The sequence below is a fragment of the Scomber scombrus genome, chromosome 9, assembly GCF_963691925.1.
Source record: "Scomber scombrus chromosome 9, fScoSco1.1, whole genome shotgun sequence".
Classification (NCBI taxonomy): Eukaryota; Metazoa; Chordata; class Actinopteri; order Scombriformes; family Scombridae; genus Scomber; species Scomber scombrus.
The window spans coordinates 20,828,339-20,848,423 of record NC_084978.1 but is presented as its reverse complement, the minus strand read 5'-3'; the positions used below and the strand labels follow the sequence as shown (position 1 = coordinate 20,848,423).

The window sequence follows — 20,085 nt, the reverse complement described above, 5'->3', positions numbered from 1 at the left end:
CACTGGTGTTCCCCTTTAAGTGCATTATGGAGATGAATAAATGTTAAAAATATATTGTTACTATGTTGTGTTTTTGTGCAGTATGATATAGATGCTAGATTAAAGGAGTGGATCAAATGAGTTCGGGCACAGTGGCTCAGTGGTCAACACTGATGTGTCACAGCAAGAAGAATCCACCGGTCAGGCGGGACCTTTCTGTGATAACTGTGCTTTTTCTACCTGTGTTTATGTAGGTGTCCATGCAGGTTAGGATAAACAGAAAGTACATTGCTATATACCACTGTGATACACTGCTAACCCACCCCGTGTGTACCCTGCCTCTCACCAGTGTGTGGGACAGACTGCAGCCTTATTATTCACAATGTTGCCCATTAAATTAAACTGAATCTGTTTGAATGTCTAAAATGTCCATTGACTGTAACCTCAACATATAGTTGTGACATTATATAATAACATAAGAATAATTGTTTGTACAGACATGTATAATAAATGTATTAGTCATGCAGTTTCTATGCTGTGCATGCTGTTTTGGAAAGTAACTAAGTGTATTTACTCAAGCAATGTACTTAAGTGCAATTTTGATGTACTTGTACTTTAATTGAGCATTTTTATTGTATTCTACTTTATACTTCCACTCCAATACATTTCAATATCGCACTTTCAAACACAACATATTGTTAAAGATGAAACCAGTGGTTTTTCAATCTTTTGGGCTTTTGACGTCTTACAAAAAGCAGTGTGTAGTCAGGGTCACGTTTCAGATGTCTATGGGTTAACAGCTCCACTAAATAGTTATTTTCCCTCTAAACCTCTCACATGGTATCATTTCAATAAAAGTTCAAATGTTTCACCAAAAATCAAAAATTAGAGAAAAAGTCCAAAAACTAAAAACACATTTGTGTATCAGAACTTTGTTTTTTCTGATATCCTCTCCCATTAATCATCTCACAGATTCTGATCAGATGTGGTGAGTGACCCTTTATGTACTTAAGTGCAATTTTGATTATGTACTTTTAAGATTTTTCATTTTTTTTATTCAAGATTTTTCATGCAGGACTGTTACTTGTCATGGAGTATTTTATACATTGCAGTATTTGCACTTTTACTTCAGTAAAGGATCTGAGTACTTCTTCCACTGCTGCTGAATTCATACTGTTTGAATGGATTTGTTTTCAACCCATGTCGTGTCGTGACCGCACCACTAGATGGTACTGTGTAAAAAAAAAAAAACAACCACAACCAACCAAACAAACGAAAAACCTCATCCACATTAACTAAACGGGGGGCTTAGTGCGCTGATCAGCATCACAGCGACTGTTAATTTTTACATACAGGTACAGAGAAGAAAAAACATGAAAATATTGCACAGCAAGCGTGGATAACTATGTCCAAGGAGCAGCCTGTAGGCATTAAGTGTGTCCAATTAAAATTTGAGTTTTGGTAGCCAATGAGATTCTGAGCATCGGTTTCCATGTTTGGCGTGCAGAATGGGCGTGTTTCCTCTATTTAAACCGTTGGTTTTGCACGGATTACACAGATACGTCTCACCTGTAAAGGACAGTTTCACCGCGCACCCCTACACCAGGTAAGAGGATTCTCAGTTAGCTCTCTTCTGCAGTTTCTGCATTCAGCGACACTGTCAATCATTGCTATGCAAAGTAATGCCAACATCATGATTCATTTAAAAAATATATTTCTATGTAGGAAGTCTTATTGGTGTTATTCAATATTGGCCTGCAGCTATTCTAATACAACTGCCATGCTACAGTAAAAGCGGCTTCTATGTGGAACATGTTCAGTCATCACTGAATTTAGTTTTTTCAAGCAAACCTATCGTAACGGATCTGACCATTTGTTTTCACCTGTCATATCCTGGTGAATATGAAGTGCGCTTCGTATACATTGAAACACAGACTTTGCAATCTGTAGGTTTGGGCATGTAAAATCTTAAAAAAAAAATTTCCCCACGCACTTAGCAAAACTGAAACATTTAATTTCCCAACTCAGTTCTCACTTCATTTATATTTGCTTTATTGGCTCTGGTTTGCACTGTATAATGTCCAGACATAAATGCACAGTGTACAAATAAAGCCTTAATGGTACTGAATAGCTGCAGATAACAGTAATGTAACCTGACACCACTTTGGAGCAGGTTATACTATGTGCGTGTTGTTTCTTGTGACTGGCTTACATAACTCCACAGTACAGCCCAGCAGTCTTTCTTAACTGAGGTGTGGCTGTATTTGAGTACCTGTATGAGCATGCCTGCAGACAACATCTAGAGTGATGAAAAGGATAATGACATCATGCCATAGCTTTCTCATGTATTCTTTTAACGTGTCCACATATCTTTTGTAATAGCTAAGCTACCTGTTTTGATTTGAATCTTCATTCTTGCTCTGCCTCTCTCCCACTTAGAAACCTTCCAAAATGAGTGACGACAATCCAGTCAAAGAGGAGGTGCAGCAGTTTAACAAGAAAAGTCTAAGGAAGACTAGCACAAATGAAAAGAACCATCTTCCCACCAAGGAGGGTAGGTGTTTAAGATGAACTAAGTGGGTTCTTAAAAAAAAAAAAAATTCCATCTGCCCTTGACACAGGTTTTTCCTTTTCCGCACCCACTCTTCTAAGTAGTATAACACCTTCCTGCCTTTCATTACGACAGGCAACTGCAAACATTGCATCACTGATAAACTGTAAGTACACACCCTACCTAAGAACTGAGAGCTTGCCCTTGTGCCGCCAACCTGTTCATAAGAAACAAGTAGCCCCATCCCCACCTCTACAGTGCAGCACATTATCTACTTTTATCTTAGAGTGACGCACGAGACATTTTTTATGACTATGAGATCTTGGTCTCTTTAAAAGATATATAAAGAGTGGAGCTTTGTACAGTCAGAAATGAATAAACTGTCAGAGCTGGTGTGACATGAAGCAGCAAGAAAAGGAGAGTTTGTGGCTTAAGGCTTATCCTTTCCCTCCAGAGGCTGAGAAACTCTCCGCTGACTGACTCTGACTTATATGCCAGTGGGAAAATACCATCAGTATTAGCACAGAAGCAGGTGTATGTTGGCTTTTTATGAGTCTTTAACTGTGATTTTTCTCATTAGAGATCCATTATGTTGCAATGGAAGGAGGAACCTGTGTTGAACATTGCTTATAGCACAATAAATTGGGTTTTGATTTGGAAGAGTCCAAGTGAGATTATGTAACTTTTGCATACTTCAAGATAAATTCATTATTAATAAAACACACTTGATCCATTGTTAGAATATTAACTAATATTAACAAACTTTAGATCAATACTGCTGTACGACATTTAATAATGACTCTGTTCTACTTGAGTTGTGGTTAAACTATGTTTTAGAGTTCACCATTAGCCTGTAACTCTTGCTTGTAGCTACAGTGGCCACTGTTCATCAAAAGTTACATAAGTATACTTGAACTGTTAATACTAAATCATAATTATTTATTTTTATTTCAATTTAGATTTTAGATTTTTCACTCCTAAGCCACACCCTGACACACTCTACATTTACTTTCACAGCTTAATATTGTAGAGTACATTTTACACATTGCTTGTAATGAGGAATGCTATACAGTCTATGAGCCTTCTTCTCTGGCTCTGTCTAAATATTATACACTCAGAGTGTGGTGTGTGAAAGAGGTGGATGTTTATCATGCAATAAATCACTAGAGTGTCTCATTAATTATTTGCACTCCAGTCCGTGCATACCTGATCATTGAGAAAACAACTGAGAAAGAGAGAGAAAGAGACACTTAACCATGTAATGGAAGTTCTGGCAGCTTATTAGTGACAGAGCCAAACTCAAACATGTAACCATCTGCCGCACCAGCTGCTGCACAGTCAAATCTTACTCACCACCTAGGTTATTTGACACTGATGCCTCAGATTATTGTTGTACATCGGTTGTGGTTTAAAATATTTTAAAGGATGATAATTTTTAAACAGCTTTATAAATTGTTTGTATACATCCTAGGACTAAAATATATGTTAAGATACAAGTTGTTGGTTGTAGGCTTAGTATTTTCTGACCAAAAAGACTAATCATCACAATTCAGATTTATACATCCTGGGTTGTTGTTTTTTTTTGGGTTATTGTTGTTGTTGTTGTTGTTGTTGTTGTTGTTGTTGTCCTAATAACAATTTAGGACTAATCATCATTCTCCAAAATGATTCATATATTTATGACATCCACCGTCTTTGTCTCTGTCTCTCTTTTGATCACACAGAAATTGAAGAGGAGAAGAAAGCCAATAAGGAAGGGCAATGATTGGAACACACAAGCATGACACTGCATTGTAATCAATACCATAAGTTTGCCTGTAAATGGTGCCAACCAGGAAATGTTCCAAAAAACAACATATAAGATGATATTTTTGTTTTAATAAAATCAATGTTTCAAAAATGTTTTGCATTTGTGTAAGTCTGTCTTGCTGAACCATCTTGTTTATGTACCACATATTTGAAGAGACCGGGACAGTATTGTTTCTAATGTAAACTGGACATGGTGAAAGTAATTGTAAACCACGAGTGGCAAACATAAATGAAAGTTGTCACATTTGAAGCTCAGATATAATTTCAATATCAGATCTTGCAATATGTTTCTCCTCCTAAGACCACAGTGCAGGTATAACATTACTGCTCTAGTATTCAATAAATGAAAATTATGGTAGTTAGAGTTACACTGGTTCATCTGGTTAATTGTTAATATTGAGATTTAGTGTCTGTCATTTGTGCAGCACTCCAATCAATTTAACATAGTCTATTTAGTCTTATGCCAGAAAACTGAAACTTCAAGGAAACATAAAACTGATAAACATGAGAACAGACAGAAATACTTTGTAAAACTGTGTCATCTTTTATAAGTAATTCCTTTAATTTACATACTTTTAATATGAGAAAACATGATGTTCAAAGTACAATTTATTGTCAGAGTACTCTGTGTGAAAGAGAGCAAAATTACGTTGTTCAGTGCTCCAGTGTACACAATTAACAAACAAAACAGTAACACACAGTGTTTATAAGTCACAGTTGTAATCTATTTTTGCATATTCAGTGAGGATACAATAATACAAAAGTCCACTTATTGTTAGTAATAGTACCATAATATTTCTAGTTATAGACACTCTCACTCTCATGTAACTCAATGAGGATTGGCATAGTAAAGTCTAAAATCAAAGTCAGTTGCCATGTCCAAAGGTCATTTATGAGTAATGAAAGTAATAAAATAATGATCATAGTATGACAGCAGGAACATTCAGTTTATCTGTGAGCTGTAGTTTGATTGCATTTTTGAATGGCAGAGTGTATCTTACTAACTTTTATGGAAAACCTGTGGCAGGTCTACGCTTGCTGCAGGAAAGGGCGTGGATCCACTTCAGGTGTTAGACATTCCACATTGATAAAAAGCAAGTTTTAACATCTAAATTTAGTTTACATATTAAGAGAGTTCTTCACCTGTTTTTAAGCTGGTGATGACAAGTTCACATAAATCTTGAGTCTTAGCAGTATGAACATGCCTCAGAAAGCCCATACTGAAGGAGGAGGAATGCTTTGCATGGATCAGTGGCTAAGCATGTTTTGTTTCCTCAGACTATCTATGTGGATTGCTTAAGATGCGTGGGCTGTGTTTTTCTACAATAAACCTGTTGAAACATGCTCACAGAGGAGCAAGCAATAACCTGTGAGCAAAGACAATCTTTACTTCATACTATCTAATTGGCTTCGATGTGGAATTTATTTTCAAAAATCTGAATAGTTGTGCAGATTTCTAACATTTCTTCAGCAGTGTGAAAGCCAGTCAGAGACCATGAAAAATACATTTCTAATCAAGGGGATGATCGTTTTCATGACTGCAAAAAAGTGAATTAGTAGATACAGATAGATGTAGTTTTCTTTTCCAATGAACTGTCAGAGTCAGGCTCACGCACTGCAGATTACAGCACAAGAAGAAAAATAACAGATGAAGACACAACTAAATTATACGATTTAGACGAAGATATATAATCTCATTTAATGTCTTCAAAGCCATTCTAGGGCCATGTACTACAGATTCAAAACCTTCATGTGTTTTTCAATGGAGTATTTCATTGTTATAGGCCTACTGCTAATTTGCACCTGGATTTGTATTGCCTGTCCCTGAATCAGCAGTGTGACAAGTGCACATGATTGTTGTCTCTCACGAAAAACAAGTTATACAGGTAGTTTCAGCTGCATCACAACTCCCTTTATTTCCCCTGAATGTAAAGAGATAAAGTTAATGTTAATACCTATTCTTTGTGTGTTAGGCCAATACCTGTCCACACTCTGTCCAGTATAAAGGCAATGATGACAATTTTGAAAAAGGCAACCAATACAAAATGTGTGCAGTAACCAAATATCGTTTGTCATTTTTTAACACCATTAACTGTTTTGCTGCATTGAGTCCAGCATATGTAAGTAATCCTACATAACCAGCTTGTAGTTGATTTAACACACAAACTAAACATTTGGATCCAATCCAAAAGTGTAACTCTGAAATCATCACCGTCTTGTACCACTAAATGTAAACTATTCATTTTCACAGAGTTGTGATTTCTGGCACAACTTCACCTTTGAAGTTGTGCCAGAAATCTTATTTAAATGTTCTTCACTACAAAGAACATTTAAATAAGATTGGATGTCACCCTTGTCTTGACGTCTTCATAATTAATTTTCACCAGACACACACAGAGGAAATCTTTTTATTTATTGTGAATATAATGCTATTAAACAGATACAATTGTTTATTTTTTGGTTCAGCCAAGAAAAAAAGGTGGGGAATAACATTTCAGTAACACTGTATTGTCCAACAATCTATTTCTATACACTCAAAATCTATTGCGTGTCTGTCTGTCCTGGGAGAAGGATCGCTCCTCTGTTGTTTCAGAGGATGTTATATTGCAGTACAGATTCTAAAACCCTCTGAGGCAAATCTGTGATTTGTGATATTAGGCTATACTCAAATTGATTTGACTTGACTTGACTTGGCCAGTATCTAGGAGATACTTTTAGTGTTATTTGCCAAGCTTTTTAGATGTTTTCCTGCTGAGACTTCTGCCTCTGCTCCTGCACAATGAGACTGAATGCCCATAGTACCTTATTACCCTGCTAGAACACTATGCTCCCAGATTGAGGGCTTACTTGTGGTTCTTAGAATGGGGAGCAGATCCTTCAGTTATCAGGCTACTCCTGTGGAATTATCTTCCAGTTTGGGTCTGGGCAGCAGACATCCTCTCTACATACAAGAGTAGGCTAAAAACTTTCCTTTTTGATAAAGTTTATAGTTAGGGCCAGGCTTGTCTTGGAGCAACCCCTAGTTATGCTGTTGTAGACACTGCCGGGAACTTCACTTGATGCACTGTGCTCATTTCTCCTCCTCTCCGTCTCCATCCTTACACATGCATGCACAATTAATGCATGTTAGTAACTTGGCATATTCCCAAGAGATTTGTACCTTCTCATTTTGCAGGTGACCTTCAGGTGTGGACCACCTGCTGCATGTGGCTGCAGACCACCTGATTGATACCCACTGCTACAACTATTATTATTATTCATATTTCTATTGTTATTAGTGTTGTATTATTGTTATTATTGTTGTCACTGTGCTTCTCTGCGTCTCTCTCTTCCCTCTCCCCCTCCACTTTTGCTCCAAACCCAACCAATAAAGGCAGCCTGGTTCTTCTCAAAGTTTCTTCCTGTTAAAAGGGAGTTTTTCCAAGTTCTTGCTCATGGGGGAATGTTGGGTGAATAAGAGAGTTAATTTTAGACCTGCTTAGGTAATTTAGTAATCTGTAATAGTTTACAGATTACTAGTTATCCCATTTAAAATGTAATAAGTAATGTCACTATTTCAATTACTTGATCAAAGTAATGTAACTTATTACATTTGATTACTTTTTCATTACTTTTCTAATTTTCTAATGAATGTTTGCGTATGTGTACCCATTAAGCCCACCAAAATCTAAGTCCAGATGTTTTTCATGGACATGATGTATAAGGTACATCATTTTTTATAAAGCAAGATTTATCTCTCATTTGAAAATGCATTCATTAGTCCATGTAGATTTTGGAATATAAAATAAAGACATTTTTATGAAAAAAAAGATATTTTATTTTTTATCAAAAGTCAAAATGGTGTCACGATGGCTTAATGGCACATTAAGCCAATGTGTGTTCCAAATAAGCCCATGTCATGATTTATTTACAAAATACTAAAAATAAAGATTATAATAAATAAAATATAAATAATAATTAAAAAACAGCAATATATGTATTAAGTAACATGTTTAACATTAAAAAAGAGGGAAAAGCCCTTCTCCTAGGCAACATCTTAAAGGTCTGACTTCAGATGTAAACCCCTTTGTAATCATCATTTTCATAAGTAACTGTAAGTTAATTACACCTTTTTTAGTAACTGTAACAGATTAGTTACATTTATTTTGTAATTAAATTACGTAACGCCGTTACATGCAACTACTTACTCCACAACAACAGTCTGTTCCATAGACTGTATATAAGGGTCTGTTCTGTCTGTCCCACCTTTGATGCAGCGGTGTGTTGCACCATTATGTAAACAGCGACACTCGATGGCTAAAATAAAGATTACAGCGATATGTTGCAGCAGTACTGCTTGCCTACGATAGGGGGCGCTACATAGCTGAGAACCAGTGGGGGGAGGGGCGAGCGCCGCTGCAGGTCTGGCTCAGTGGGCTAACTAAAAGTCTATCAACAAGCTAGTTAGCAGGGAGCAATATGGTGAACGCTATCGGCGAAGCACAATCAAGAAGATAACATGCAGTAGCTAACCGAGAGTTACTCTGGCGTCTTGGCAATCACCGACAAGCCTCGGGCCGTTTCAGGTGGATGTTAATTAGCGGCTTCATTCATGCGGTCGCTGGTGCAGAGAGGAGTTTGAGCTCTTGAGCGGCGCGGGCAAGCTCGCTGGGACAACACGGCTCACTCACCGGTAAGGTTACGGCTGTTTCGCTGGTAGCAGGCTAACCGAGCTAACATTAACCAACAGTGTTTGGATATACATGTACGAGCAGATAATGCTCTCACTACAGCTGCTATATGCTTACAGTTCGGAGGCGGAGTTCATGATGTGTTACAGCATCTGTGTGTACTCGGCAGCTAATGTTAAGTTAGCTGTTTAGCCATGTTACCGCGACTAAGAAAGTGGTCGGTGAGATGTAAATATGGGTTGTTGTTAGCTGAAATTGCTGAGTTAACGATTTGACACACGAACTACTTGGTGTAATTCTTAAGGTCTAATTGTTGAGGTCTAAAAAAAGGTTAATCTAAAAGATTGTTTTGTCGATAAGCACAGGGTGTAGCTGTGATCACTCTGAGTTGACTTGGGGTTATGTTGCTGCCAGTCACTGTTAGTGCATCTGGCAACATAACGTGAACATGCATGTAGTCCTATTAAGCTTGAACAAATGCTTTCCTTCTGTCCTTTATGAAACATGGTTCTGCTCTCTATTGTCCTCATGTTACTGTGACTCCCAACAGTGTCGGAGCATGGTGGTCCCGGACAGTGCCAGCGTGGTCCCCCAGCCTGACAATGGCAGTCCCAGCGGCCACATGGAGAGCTCCAAGTCCGGGTGCGAGGAGGAAGAGGAGGGGGGTCAAAACCTAGCAGGGGTGGAGCTGGAGGAGGTCCGAAAGCTGCAGGAGCTCGTTCATAGATTGGAGGTCCAGAATGAGACGCTCCGCAACAGGGGAAGCAAGAATATCATCCACAGAGGAGCCAGCAGCAACAGCAACCTCACAGCTGCCGTCAATATCAATGAGAGACTGACTTGTGACCTTAGGTTGGAGCACAGTGGTGAGCTGGGCAGCAGAGACTTTGAACTGTCACCCCCTCAGGACAGCAGCAGCGGTGAAGACATGTCCCCTCTTCCTGTGGCCAACAGACTGGAGGAAGAGGATGAAGAGGAGGGGGTAGAGGAGGAGCGGGGTCCATGTGGGCGCTTTCTCACATTGACTCACAGCAATGGAGCTGGGCAGACCCTGGGGCAAAGCCAGACACCAGACAGCCCCTCTCAGGAAAGTTATGAGTCAGAGACACTTGCAGAGAGCGACTCAGGGGTGGACCAGACTGCACTGGATGAGGTGGATGTCCTAGATTTGGAGGATGAGTGTGCAGAAGTAGATGACGCGGACAGTTGGTATGTTTCAGCTGCATTGCTTATCCCTTCTTTTTTTTTGCGAACATATATTCCTGTCATAGCTGGCTAGAGCAAAGTCCTGCACTAAAAGTGTTGTGGATGTGAGACACACTACCATAATATAACGTATTATGGTGCTATAACGTAGCAGCACATACATTCATAGCTCCAGGAGATGTTTATTTGTGTCACACAGGTACATGGGCAGCTTCAGCAAGATGAGTCACTTGTGCTTTTTCATTTTAACCTCTGGTTTGAAAGTGTTACTCCCCCACAGCGCAGTGACTGTGTAGAATTAGGTTATTGAGATGTAAAACTTGTCCAAGACAGAAACTGACTATTTTTCCTCATCCACAAAGGTGAATCTTTTCCTGCATTTTCACCACTGATGTTTTTTTTTAAAACTTTAACCAGTGACTGTTACTAATGATTAGGTGCTAGGGATGATTAAGAGAGTAATGCAAAAGACTTTGCGGCAAAAGAAGTGCAGCCAGCCAGTGTTTGATTTCAGAAGCAGTTGACAAGAGTGAGACACTGTCGGTTCAGTTGACTCTACTCTGAGTTCTCTAGACAGGTAAACAACAGGTGTTAACTGGTTGTCTACTGGTTTGGTAGGTTAGGGTGAATTTCCTTTATTCGCAGCTGCATGAATGAGTTCTATCGAGCTGGAGAAAATTTTTTTATTAACATATATAATGATAAATATGTAAAACCAAAAAATGTTATTGGCCAGACTGCACATAGCTCTGCATTTGCCAATGCTTGTTGTACAAAGTACTAAAGAGAGCTTTGTCTGCATTAATTCCTGATGGTAGGTCAGGTAGGAGCTTATTTTGTATTTTGAAATACGATGAATTTGCTAATTCTCTCCAAAAGCAGAACATAATTATCCAAAAGAAAGAATAATAGAAGATGTATTGCTTATTTTTTTAAAAAGCCAATTTAATAGCAGAAATCAGTCCCAACATCTTAGTGTTGGAGTATCGTTTATGCTGTACACTTGGATAAAACAGTATTGTGTTCCTGGTTGCTACTTTAGCAGCTCAGCCATGGCACTGAACAGCCGGACCATTCATGACTTATATTCAGTTCACATCATTAGCCATACCATATGTGCTTTGCGAGGTTATCATAGCCAAAACATCCAGTAATCCCAACAGCGACATAATCTGATCTGCTCTGGGCTGGATGCTGCCACATGGCTAAACTGCTTTGGATGGGATTGCACAGCATGTGATGTGGGGGCCCCCTCTGTGATCAGACTGCAACAGGCACAAAAACACTGGAACTGAGAGCTACTACAGGATTTTATCTTATGAATTACAAACCTTAACAAGATTAAAAAACACAAAATATACACAAAAATAGAATCCCAGTATCACACGCTCAAGATTGTAAATCCAGGGAATAACTAACTAACCAGATTTATAAGGGAGCAGACAGTCTTTCAGATCTACCACCCTACAACTCAAGACTGCCATGTGAATGTTTCTTAGAGTATCATTTAAGAAAATACTGTAAGTCTATAGTTAATAAATAAATGCCCCCCAGCCTTTTAAATTCCACATACAGGCCCAAACCTCAAAGCTCCTGATGTAAACACTTCACACCAAACCTTTTTCTACAGAGATCCTGCAATATTGGCGCACAGAAGACCCGTCATTATGCCGACTGAGCCAAACAAACTACCGCCCATGATACCATTCTGGCGTGAGGCATGACGTGTAACACAACAGCGCCGACGTGTAGTGTGGGTTGTCCCGCCTTGCCGGCTGTCCCTATTACCAGACATCAATTTGGCAATGTGATCACCTCCGCTGTCGGCTTGTCCATCTGCAGAATTGCATGTGCAGTGTAAACAATGTGACAACCAGTGATAACAAACTGAGAGTCAGCCACTGTTTTATTACGTGTTGAAGCTCCTGTATAATTTAATGATGTAGCAGTAATGTTCATGGAGGCACAGTGTCAGTCTAACAAACGTTTGTCCACGTATGGACCTGTGATCAAAACTCAAATCAAACAGGTTTTGTATGCATAAGAAGAAACCGTGCTCTGCTGCAGGATGTGTGACCTGAATGTTGCTCTCAGTATTGTTGCTTATTCCAGTGGTAAATGGGTCCTTTTGTGTTCACTCAATGGGAAGATGATTTGTGATGACTGGTTCAGAACCAGTCAGTCCGGGCCTTTTGTGTATCCAAACTCAAAGGATCAGCCCATGTGACCATCAGTTCAAAGCTTGTGACTGTTTGTCTTAACTGGGGCAAAACTTCTTGCAGTAGAGTGTAACACAGTGATATGACTTCTCTCTTTAGATGTTGGATCATCCATTGTAGGACTTTTTGTTTTGTTTTCACACACCAAAGCGTTTCCACGTATCTGCCATAATGCATTGGTGTTGGGTGTTGCCTGCCACCACATACACAAGGATGCCATGGGAGCCTGATGTATTAAACACAAGTTATGTTAGGATAAGGTGGAGCCAGGTTGTTAAAGGATGCGATAAGGATGTTTTTAAGATGTAGTACTTAAAGTCAGCATGGGTAGGATTTGTCAGTTGCGGTTTGTAAACACGGCATTCAAAGTTGACCCCTCCTCCCCGGCTCAATGACAACAGAAGTGCTACGCTGCACGTTGCTACGTTTTGGATTTTTTGTTTTTCCGCCCTAATACCGTGCGCGCTGTTATTGGCTGGGGGCTACACACCCACTGCCCAAAAGTTGACACCCAGAAACATCCCAAACACAGCAAAATAAGAATATAGGCTGAAGGCAGGGTCAAATCTAGTGGGTCATAAGTGATGATTGAGAGGGATTATTTTGTATGAGTGAATACATCATTTTTGTTGTTTTGTTTTTTTGGGGTTCTTTTTAGTAAAATTCTTCTGCCTTTAAGGTATCTGCTCACTCACTACTTGTTCTGATTACATCATTTACTTTATGTAAAACAGTCTGGTTATTTGTTAGATGTGGGATCTTTGCTGCTTCACGTCATTCTTTTGCCAGAAAAACCATTCATTGGCTGGGCGTTAGTTCTGCCTGCGGTCACTCTGGCGTTGTGAAAAACATTCTCACTGTAAACCACATGCTCAACACTATTAGGTGCATACCTTACAGGCCAGTGGTTAACACTAATCTCCAGCCTGTTCTTATTCAAATCTTCTGCTCTGCGCTTAATGGCAAACACCTGACAAGCATGTTTAATAAAAAGTAGATTAGGCTTACTTTTTCAACCTCGAATCAGCTTTTTCCCTAACTCAATTTTCACATCTCAGTGTTACTCTTCCAATCACTTTTACTCCTTGTCAAAGTTTTCTTCTTTGTCTGCCTTTTCTCTTCAGGTTATATGTGTCTCCTAAAAAGCAAGTAGCAGAGGCTGGCCCTGGGTCTCCTTTGAAGTGGTGTCGGCAGGTTCTTGACCACCGCAGCCCGGAGACAGAAATAGCATGTCGGACCCTGATCAACCGTTTGGACCAGAGTACGCATTTAACAAGCACACACATACATGTTTACATCAAACTATGGGAAATCCGTTTAACTACAATATTTATGAATCTGCAGTTTTGTAAGTCCTAAGTTAATAATCTATAAAGGTCTTGAAGTCACATTTAGCTGCTTTAGAGACGCAGCCTCGCTCCCTTCTGTGCATGTACTCCATTCTTATTTACTGCTCACCTCCACTGTGCATGTGCACCCATCTGTGTGTTTTTGTCGTATGACAATGGCCAGGTGCTTTGCAGTGAATGTGTATGTAGTGTGTACGTCTCTATGTATGGACAGACGTTTGTGTCTGATCCAACACACCCCATTCATTATTTATCCAGCTCACAGCTCCTACTTCCTGATCACTGCAGAACCTGAACAACAAAGCACAATCACACCAGGGCTGAATGACTACATGAAGTCATGGACTGGGTTGGATTACCTTCCCCCCCTGGGTCAGCTCTCCTTTTTAAACAGCAGCACCAGGCCACAAAACTGTCTAGTGGCACGGAGCATGTTTTATCCAAACCGCACATATGATAGGATTAGCAGTAAAGATATATGAACTACATTACTATATATTGTTTAATTTGAAACCTGTTTTGTTATGTACATATGCAAGAATTAGTTTGTCTTTAAGGCTCATGTGTGAAAGATTCATACCTGCACCTGCTATTAAACTGAACATTACTGTTTACACACTCTATATGGCTTTTGTTTAAAACATCCTGTAAGCATATGTGATGACACTTGCATCTCAACCATACTTGCTATTGTGACTTTCTCGTCACGTTGTCCCTTTTTGAAGCGTCTACATTCTTCTCAGGGATCTAATCTTTCCCTCCTGTTCCCTGCAGCGTCTCGATGGAGAAACATGTACAGCAGCCCATCAGCAGAGGCAGGCTCGGCAGGCTCAGGCCTGATCTCTCCTGGGTACCACAAATCAACTAACAAATCCCTACTAACTTGTGGCAGCTCAGGTATGGCATGACATTAACACACTTTGCTCCTCATTTTCTGCTCAACACAACAGTGGGATTGACGTCAGTTATTGTAAGGATTTAGGTCAGTTGAGATGCGTGTGCGCTAATGCGTCAACGTGTGCCCTCAGGGATCTGAATGGTAGTATTTAAGTTATTCTTGCATGTTTTGCCCAGTTTGCTGAACATCACATATACTTGACGTTCCTGCCAACCATTTTCCAAATGATTAATTTTATTTCTGTGTTGAAATAAACTTGCTTGAGAGTGGTAATCCATCACAGGGAACATTATTTGAGGTTCAGTTGTTAGTCAGGGTTTCTGGCTTGCAGGAAGGTCTTGAGTTTTAAATGCTGTTAATAAAGGACTGTCTTCTCATATAGATGTTCTGAAAAGTAGAGGGTGTATTCATCATCTTCTTGCATTATGAATATTGCTGTTGGTCAGCCCACGTTTAAGTGGCAGATGTCAGACTTTCTGTCCTCCATGTGAATGCGTTGTGAATGTAGATTTTCCAAATCACTCCAAGCTTCACTCATTTTATATTCACTGTGAAGAACTGTCTATCTCAAGTATTCAAGATTCAAGAAACTTTGTCACATAGTCACAGAAATTTCTCTTTGAAACAGCTCTGTCAAAGATAAAAGTAAAGTATGTGTACTTTAAACTGACTTAATTTTCATGATATATTAAAATGAATAGAAAACAACGTGTGCCTGGCAGATAGGGAAAACATCTGCAACACCAGCACAATTTGGAAGATGGTCAGTATGTTAAGTATATGTGATATATATCTCTGGGGATGAAAACACTGCATATTGATATATGGAAGGTGTTTGGCTAACCTGTGTGAAATGTATAATATTGTGGATCTTGACTTTGTGGTGGCATTTGTTACTTTGCACTCCTGTTATTGCACACAACACCTTCACTGTATGAAGACCAACAATGTCTGTGTTGTCCAAACCCTGTAAATAACCAATCTTTGCATGAACTTGAAAATGCTTGGCTTGTGGGCAGTGGTGACCCTGTCTAATACCAGACTTTTTACATAACAAATGCCCATGGATGATGTTGTCGTTTCCCATTTGTCTCAGTCTGAGTGGTAGGCTTGTGTCAGACAGACATGCCTGGTAGGGAAGCTTTTGCATACTGCTTTCCTGGGTATCATAAGTGAACAGTCCCTCTATTTAACAAAACTTCTGGAGTGATAACACCTGGTGAATATCAAACTTAAATCTAAATTTGTCGTGATACAAAAGTGTGCATTAAGATGGTGTGGGTGATAATTTACAGACCACCCGCTTTCTCCAATATTACCCAACTATACAAAAAAAATAAATTCCACTTTGATGCACTATTCCGCTTCATTACCTTGAAGCGATCATTCACAGCGAGGCTGATCAATCAATCCCAGTCATCTGCTAAGCAGAGTCAGACACATCCTGAAGGCATTTAATCTTTTGTGATCAGTTCAGTTACCACATACGTGACAGTCTGACATTTGTTATAGTCATTATATTGTGTGAAAGGGGCCCATTAATCAAGAGTGGTTGTCCACTGTTATTATGCATAATGGAGGAAAAACTTTTCTCATTTCACCTTCCTAAGGGGAAATCCACAAAAATTGTTTATTTTTACAAACTAAAATGCATACTGTAGTCTGAATACTTTTTTCAAATATTATGATGTTCCCTTTAGCCATTATGTTACAGGCTATGGTACTTTCTCTTTATCCCTCTATTTTTCACTGGCTTTTATATGTTCGCACAGACCACATGGCCAGTTTTTGTAAAGTGTCTTGTAAAGCAGTTTTATTTCTCTCTGACAAAGGTGTAAATAACTTGCAGAAAATGCGGTCAATAATGCCTTTATCGATGTGCAAGATACTTTTTGAAACAAGCATCCTACTGTGTTTACAGGTGTCACAGGTATGCAATCAGCCCTGAGCTCCCAGTCCTCTATAGACAGTGAACTCAGTACATCAGATGACTCCATCTCAATGGGGTATAAGCTGCAGGATCTCACGGATGTCCAGATCATGGCTCGCCTACAGGAAGAGAGTGAGTAGAGGTTTTACATTTGACCTTAGTGCTTTAATCTGTGTCTATGCGAGGGTATATTCCAACTTTGCTTTTTAATTTTAATATTTTTGATGTCAGGTCTGAGGCAGGATTATGCTTCCAGCTCAGCGTCTGCATCACGCCGCAGTTCCACAGCGTCTCTGCAGTCCCTGCGCCGGGGTGGCACCTACAGCGACCAGGAATTTGACAGTTACAGCCTAGAAGATGAAGAGGATGAATTCTGCTCTCTGCCCCAACGGCGGCATCGCTTCACCCCCTCGCCCTTAGGCTCACCCCGGTGCCTGTCTCCCTCCACTTCCAACCACGGTCAGGAATATAGCAGCCGACTCGGGGCTCCACGCACAAGAACCCCCAGACGATCTCTTCAGGGCCCCAGTGCAGAGCTGCTCAAATTTGCTAAGAGTGAGGGTACGAAAAAGTCTGTTATAACTCAGGATTCACACGCTAGGTCAAAGAGGACAGAGTTAACAACGCAGAGATACTATAGCTGTTCTACCAAAGCTGTGATGATACACCTTCTGTTGTTGCTAAATGTGTTGTCTATGTGTGGTTCCAGAAGAGTTGAGGCACAGCATGCCTAATCTGGCCCCCCGCACCAGCCTACGTTCCCTGGAGGCAGTCAGAAACAGCCGCAGCATGGAGGCTAACCTCCAGAGCTCTGGCAACCGCATGTCCCACCTGACTCACTCCCCCTCCACAGGTAACCCTACCCTCCTCACCTGGTCCACACCACTCCTCTCATATGATGGTACCCACCTTGCATATATCCCTCTGTAATGTCCCTTGTGCCCCACCACCTCACCGCCTCTTTACCTGAATGCTACTGCAGGAAGGGTTGGACCCATGTACATATACAATTTAACTGAAGCTACAAACAGCAGATATTCAATGCTAAGACAGTAACATTCATACATTTCAAAATTTACGAAAAAAATTAATTTAATCAAACACTTGTTCTGCCAATACATATTTTACATGTAATTGAATTCATAAAAGTAAAGTGACATTGGCACACTGATATTATCCTTCCAAAAACTGAATGTAATAGTAATAATAATGATAACTTATTATTATTGTTATTAATCTGACCATGATTGTCTAACCCTAAGTGCACACTGAAAGACCTAGAACTAACTCACACTGTATATGGGTCAATATACACTATATATAGGAGATCCACAAAGCATCCCAAATTTTGTCCTACTCCTCCCCTCACCACTCATCTTTCCTGACATACTGTAGGTAATCTGCAGGTAACCATCCTCATCGAGAACTCTTTCATTCACCTGCCACAGGATTTTTCCACTAATTTGCTCCAAACTTGTCCTTGATAACCCAGTACTGCTTGCCCTGGTTTAAAGGCATGTCTACAACTCATACGTCCCACGTATGTGGAGTTCGGATTGAAACTACAGCATTTTTTAAATATGTAAACAGCATTTATCTCTATTACCCACTTTGTCTTGAAGAAAGAATCTGGATTGAGATTCTGTCGTACCACTGTGCCTCTCTTCTGCTAAAGGTATGGCTTGTAGTCGACTGCGTAGCAATGGCCAGTCTCCTCTCTCCCTGCGGGCTCCAGTTAAAGCTGTCACTCCTGTGGGCCCCGTGGCACCTTGTCGCCAGTCTTCCCGAGGTTTGCCTGTTGTCCACACACTTCCTGTAGGAGGGGCCCGCAGGGTCCAGTCACCGGGCTCCACTAATGGTGGAGCCTATGTACCCGGGAGAGCCTCTGCTGGAGCAGGCAGGCCTGTAGTGGGCCGAGGACAGGCTGCACCATCAGCGTCAACCAGGAGTAAACTTTCACAGCCGCCAAGGAGGTGAGTGCTTAAGTCAAAACTATTGAAGGGGTACTACACAGATATTATACACATCAAAATCTGTTTATAGGCGTTTGGGAGTACTACTGACTCAAATGATGTCACTTGAGTCACTGTAGGTTTGGGCTGAAAATGAAAAATATCTTGGGGTGTGGAGTTAGAAGGGAGGATACCAGACATCTGTAAGCTACTCGTTCTCTTTTCTTGAAGCTATGTTAGCTGCTACTAGCATAATACACCTAAGTACCTGACCAAAATGACAGTGGTTGAGTTGCATCATGGGTAATGTGGGCAGCAGGAAAGTGTAGAATAAAAAGGCTGCATTAATTTTGATGCTTTTTTATTTAAACTGTCCATTGTTAGACAGTTTTATAATTGCAGTGTTGCTTTTCAGCTCATTAGATGATCACAATATGATATTTGTAGTATTATTGAGCAATTATTTGTTAGTGTTGTTGAATGACCAACTACACAGTCTTTAATCACAGGACAGGCTAACTTTCTGTTTTATTGACAGGTCTTTGGGCATGACTAAAATCCCAGACGACGCCTGGAAAGATGGCTGTTACTGAACCTGACCGAGGATGAAGGATGTCCACTGCTGCAACCTACATGTGACCTTTCCCCATTGACCTTTCATAGTACAAAGAACACAGCCAATGTGTCACACAACCTCTCAGTCCCCCATTTCAGACTGGATCGCTGGGCTGCACTGGATTTGTAGTTAAGATTCATCTCTTTCCTTTGCATGAAACATTGTCAACCCACACACAGAGAGGATGTGTAGGCAGACATGAAGGCACACACGCACACTCCACTTGTTATATGGACCAACTCAGAGCTTCCAGAAGATTTGTTTGTGTCAATTTTACTTATTTTTCTATGGTAATTGTGAGAAACTGCTGGAATATTAAGGGTTGTAATAACTTTATTCTGTTGATGTTGTTGATATGAAGACAATTTAAATGAAGATGTTGCTGGTTTGTGCATTTTCTGTGTGAATTCCTACTAGATGATGGTGCTGAGTGTTGCATGCTCGGTTTTGGTTTTCCTTACCCTTTTCATCATTATGTAACTCAAATATGACAAATCTTCCATGTGTCCCTACAATGATCCGTGAGAATTTATGAATGTTTGAGTGGTTCCTAGTGATATTCTCTCTTAGATTTGTAGTATTTCTGTTTTTGCTCTTTGCTTTTACACAGCAATGCAATTCCTGTAAACCACACTGCCCTTAAATAGTATAAACAAGGAAAAATATAGTTTGTGCCAAGGTGCATTTCTGCTGCAACACTCTTTCAAATTCCAGAAGTAATCTGAAGTCATCAAAGGTACTGTTGGCATACTGCATTTTCCAGGCATTTTTACTGCAAATCCAATGGTGGATTTGAGTGTTTGCTTTTGGGTACCACTGTAATAAATAAAATGTTTATGCACGAAGGCCTTGTGCCAGCTATGCACCCTAATGCAGAGTGCCTCTGAAAATTTGGGAGCTGTCATG

The 20,085-nt window shown here is 40.0% G+C and overlaps 2 protein-coding genes across 2 annotated transcripts; both read left to right on the top strand.

Moving 5' to 3' along the window:
• The first annotated feature begins 1,529 nt into the window (after positions 1–1,529).
• tmsb1 (thymosin beta 1) lies at positions 1,530–4,432 on the top strand. The gene is made up of 3 exons (XM_062425945.1): positions 1,530–1,585; positions 2,419–2,533; positions 4,255–4,432. The coding sequence occupies exons 2-3, from the start codon at positions 2,431–2,433 to the stop codon at positions 4,293–4,295; spliced, it is 144 nt and encodes a 47-aa protein (XP_062281929.1). The 5' UTR covers positions 1,530–1,585; positions 2,419–2,430; the 3' UTR covers positions 4,296–4,432.
• Positions 4,433–8,740: 4,308 nt separating this feature from the next.
• Positions 8,741–20,066, top strand: zgc:66447 (SLAIN motif-containing protein-like). Its single transcript, XM_062426108.1, has 9 exons — positions 8,741–9,011; positions 9,560–10,218; positions 13,559–13,695; positions 14,558–14,680; positions 16,603–16,743; positions 16,843–17,172; positions 17,321–17,464; positions 18,287–18,584; positions 19,102–20,066. The coding sequence occupies exons 2-9, from the start codon at positions 9,569–9,571 to the stop codon at positions 19,154–19,156; spliced, it is 1,878 nt and encodes a 625-aa protein (XP_062282092.1). The 5' UTR covers positions 8,741–9,011; positions 9,560–9,568; the 3' UTR covers positions 19,157–20,066.
• Positions 20,067–20,085: the final 19 nt, after the last annotated feature.

What these genes read in the sequence shown, in the direction of transcription:
- tmsb1 (XM_062425945.1), top strand. Translation starts at nt 2,431, where the DNA reads ATGAGTGACGACAATCCAGTCAAAGAGGAGGTGCAGCAGTTTAACAAG. An exon ending in CCATCTTCCCACCAAGGAGG is followed by an intron (nt 2,534 to 4,254) that starts GTAGGTGTTTAA and finishes TTGATCACACAG; the next exon opens with AAATTGAAGAGGAGAAGAAA.
- zgc:66447 (XM_062426108.1), top strand. Translation starts at nt 9,569, where the DNA reads ATGGTGGTCCCGGACAGTGCCAGCGTGGTCCCCCAGCCTGACAATGGC. An exon ending in CAAATTTGCTAAGAGTGAGG is followed by an intron (nt 17,173 to 17,320) that starts GTACGAAAAAGT and finishes GTGTGGTTCCAG; the next exon opens with AAGAGTTGAGGCACAGCATG. An exon ending in CTTTCACAGCCGCCAAGGAG is followed by an intron (nt 18,585 to 19,101) that starts GTGAGTGCTTAA and finishes TTTTATTGACAG; the next exon opens with GTCTTTGGGCATGACTAAAA.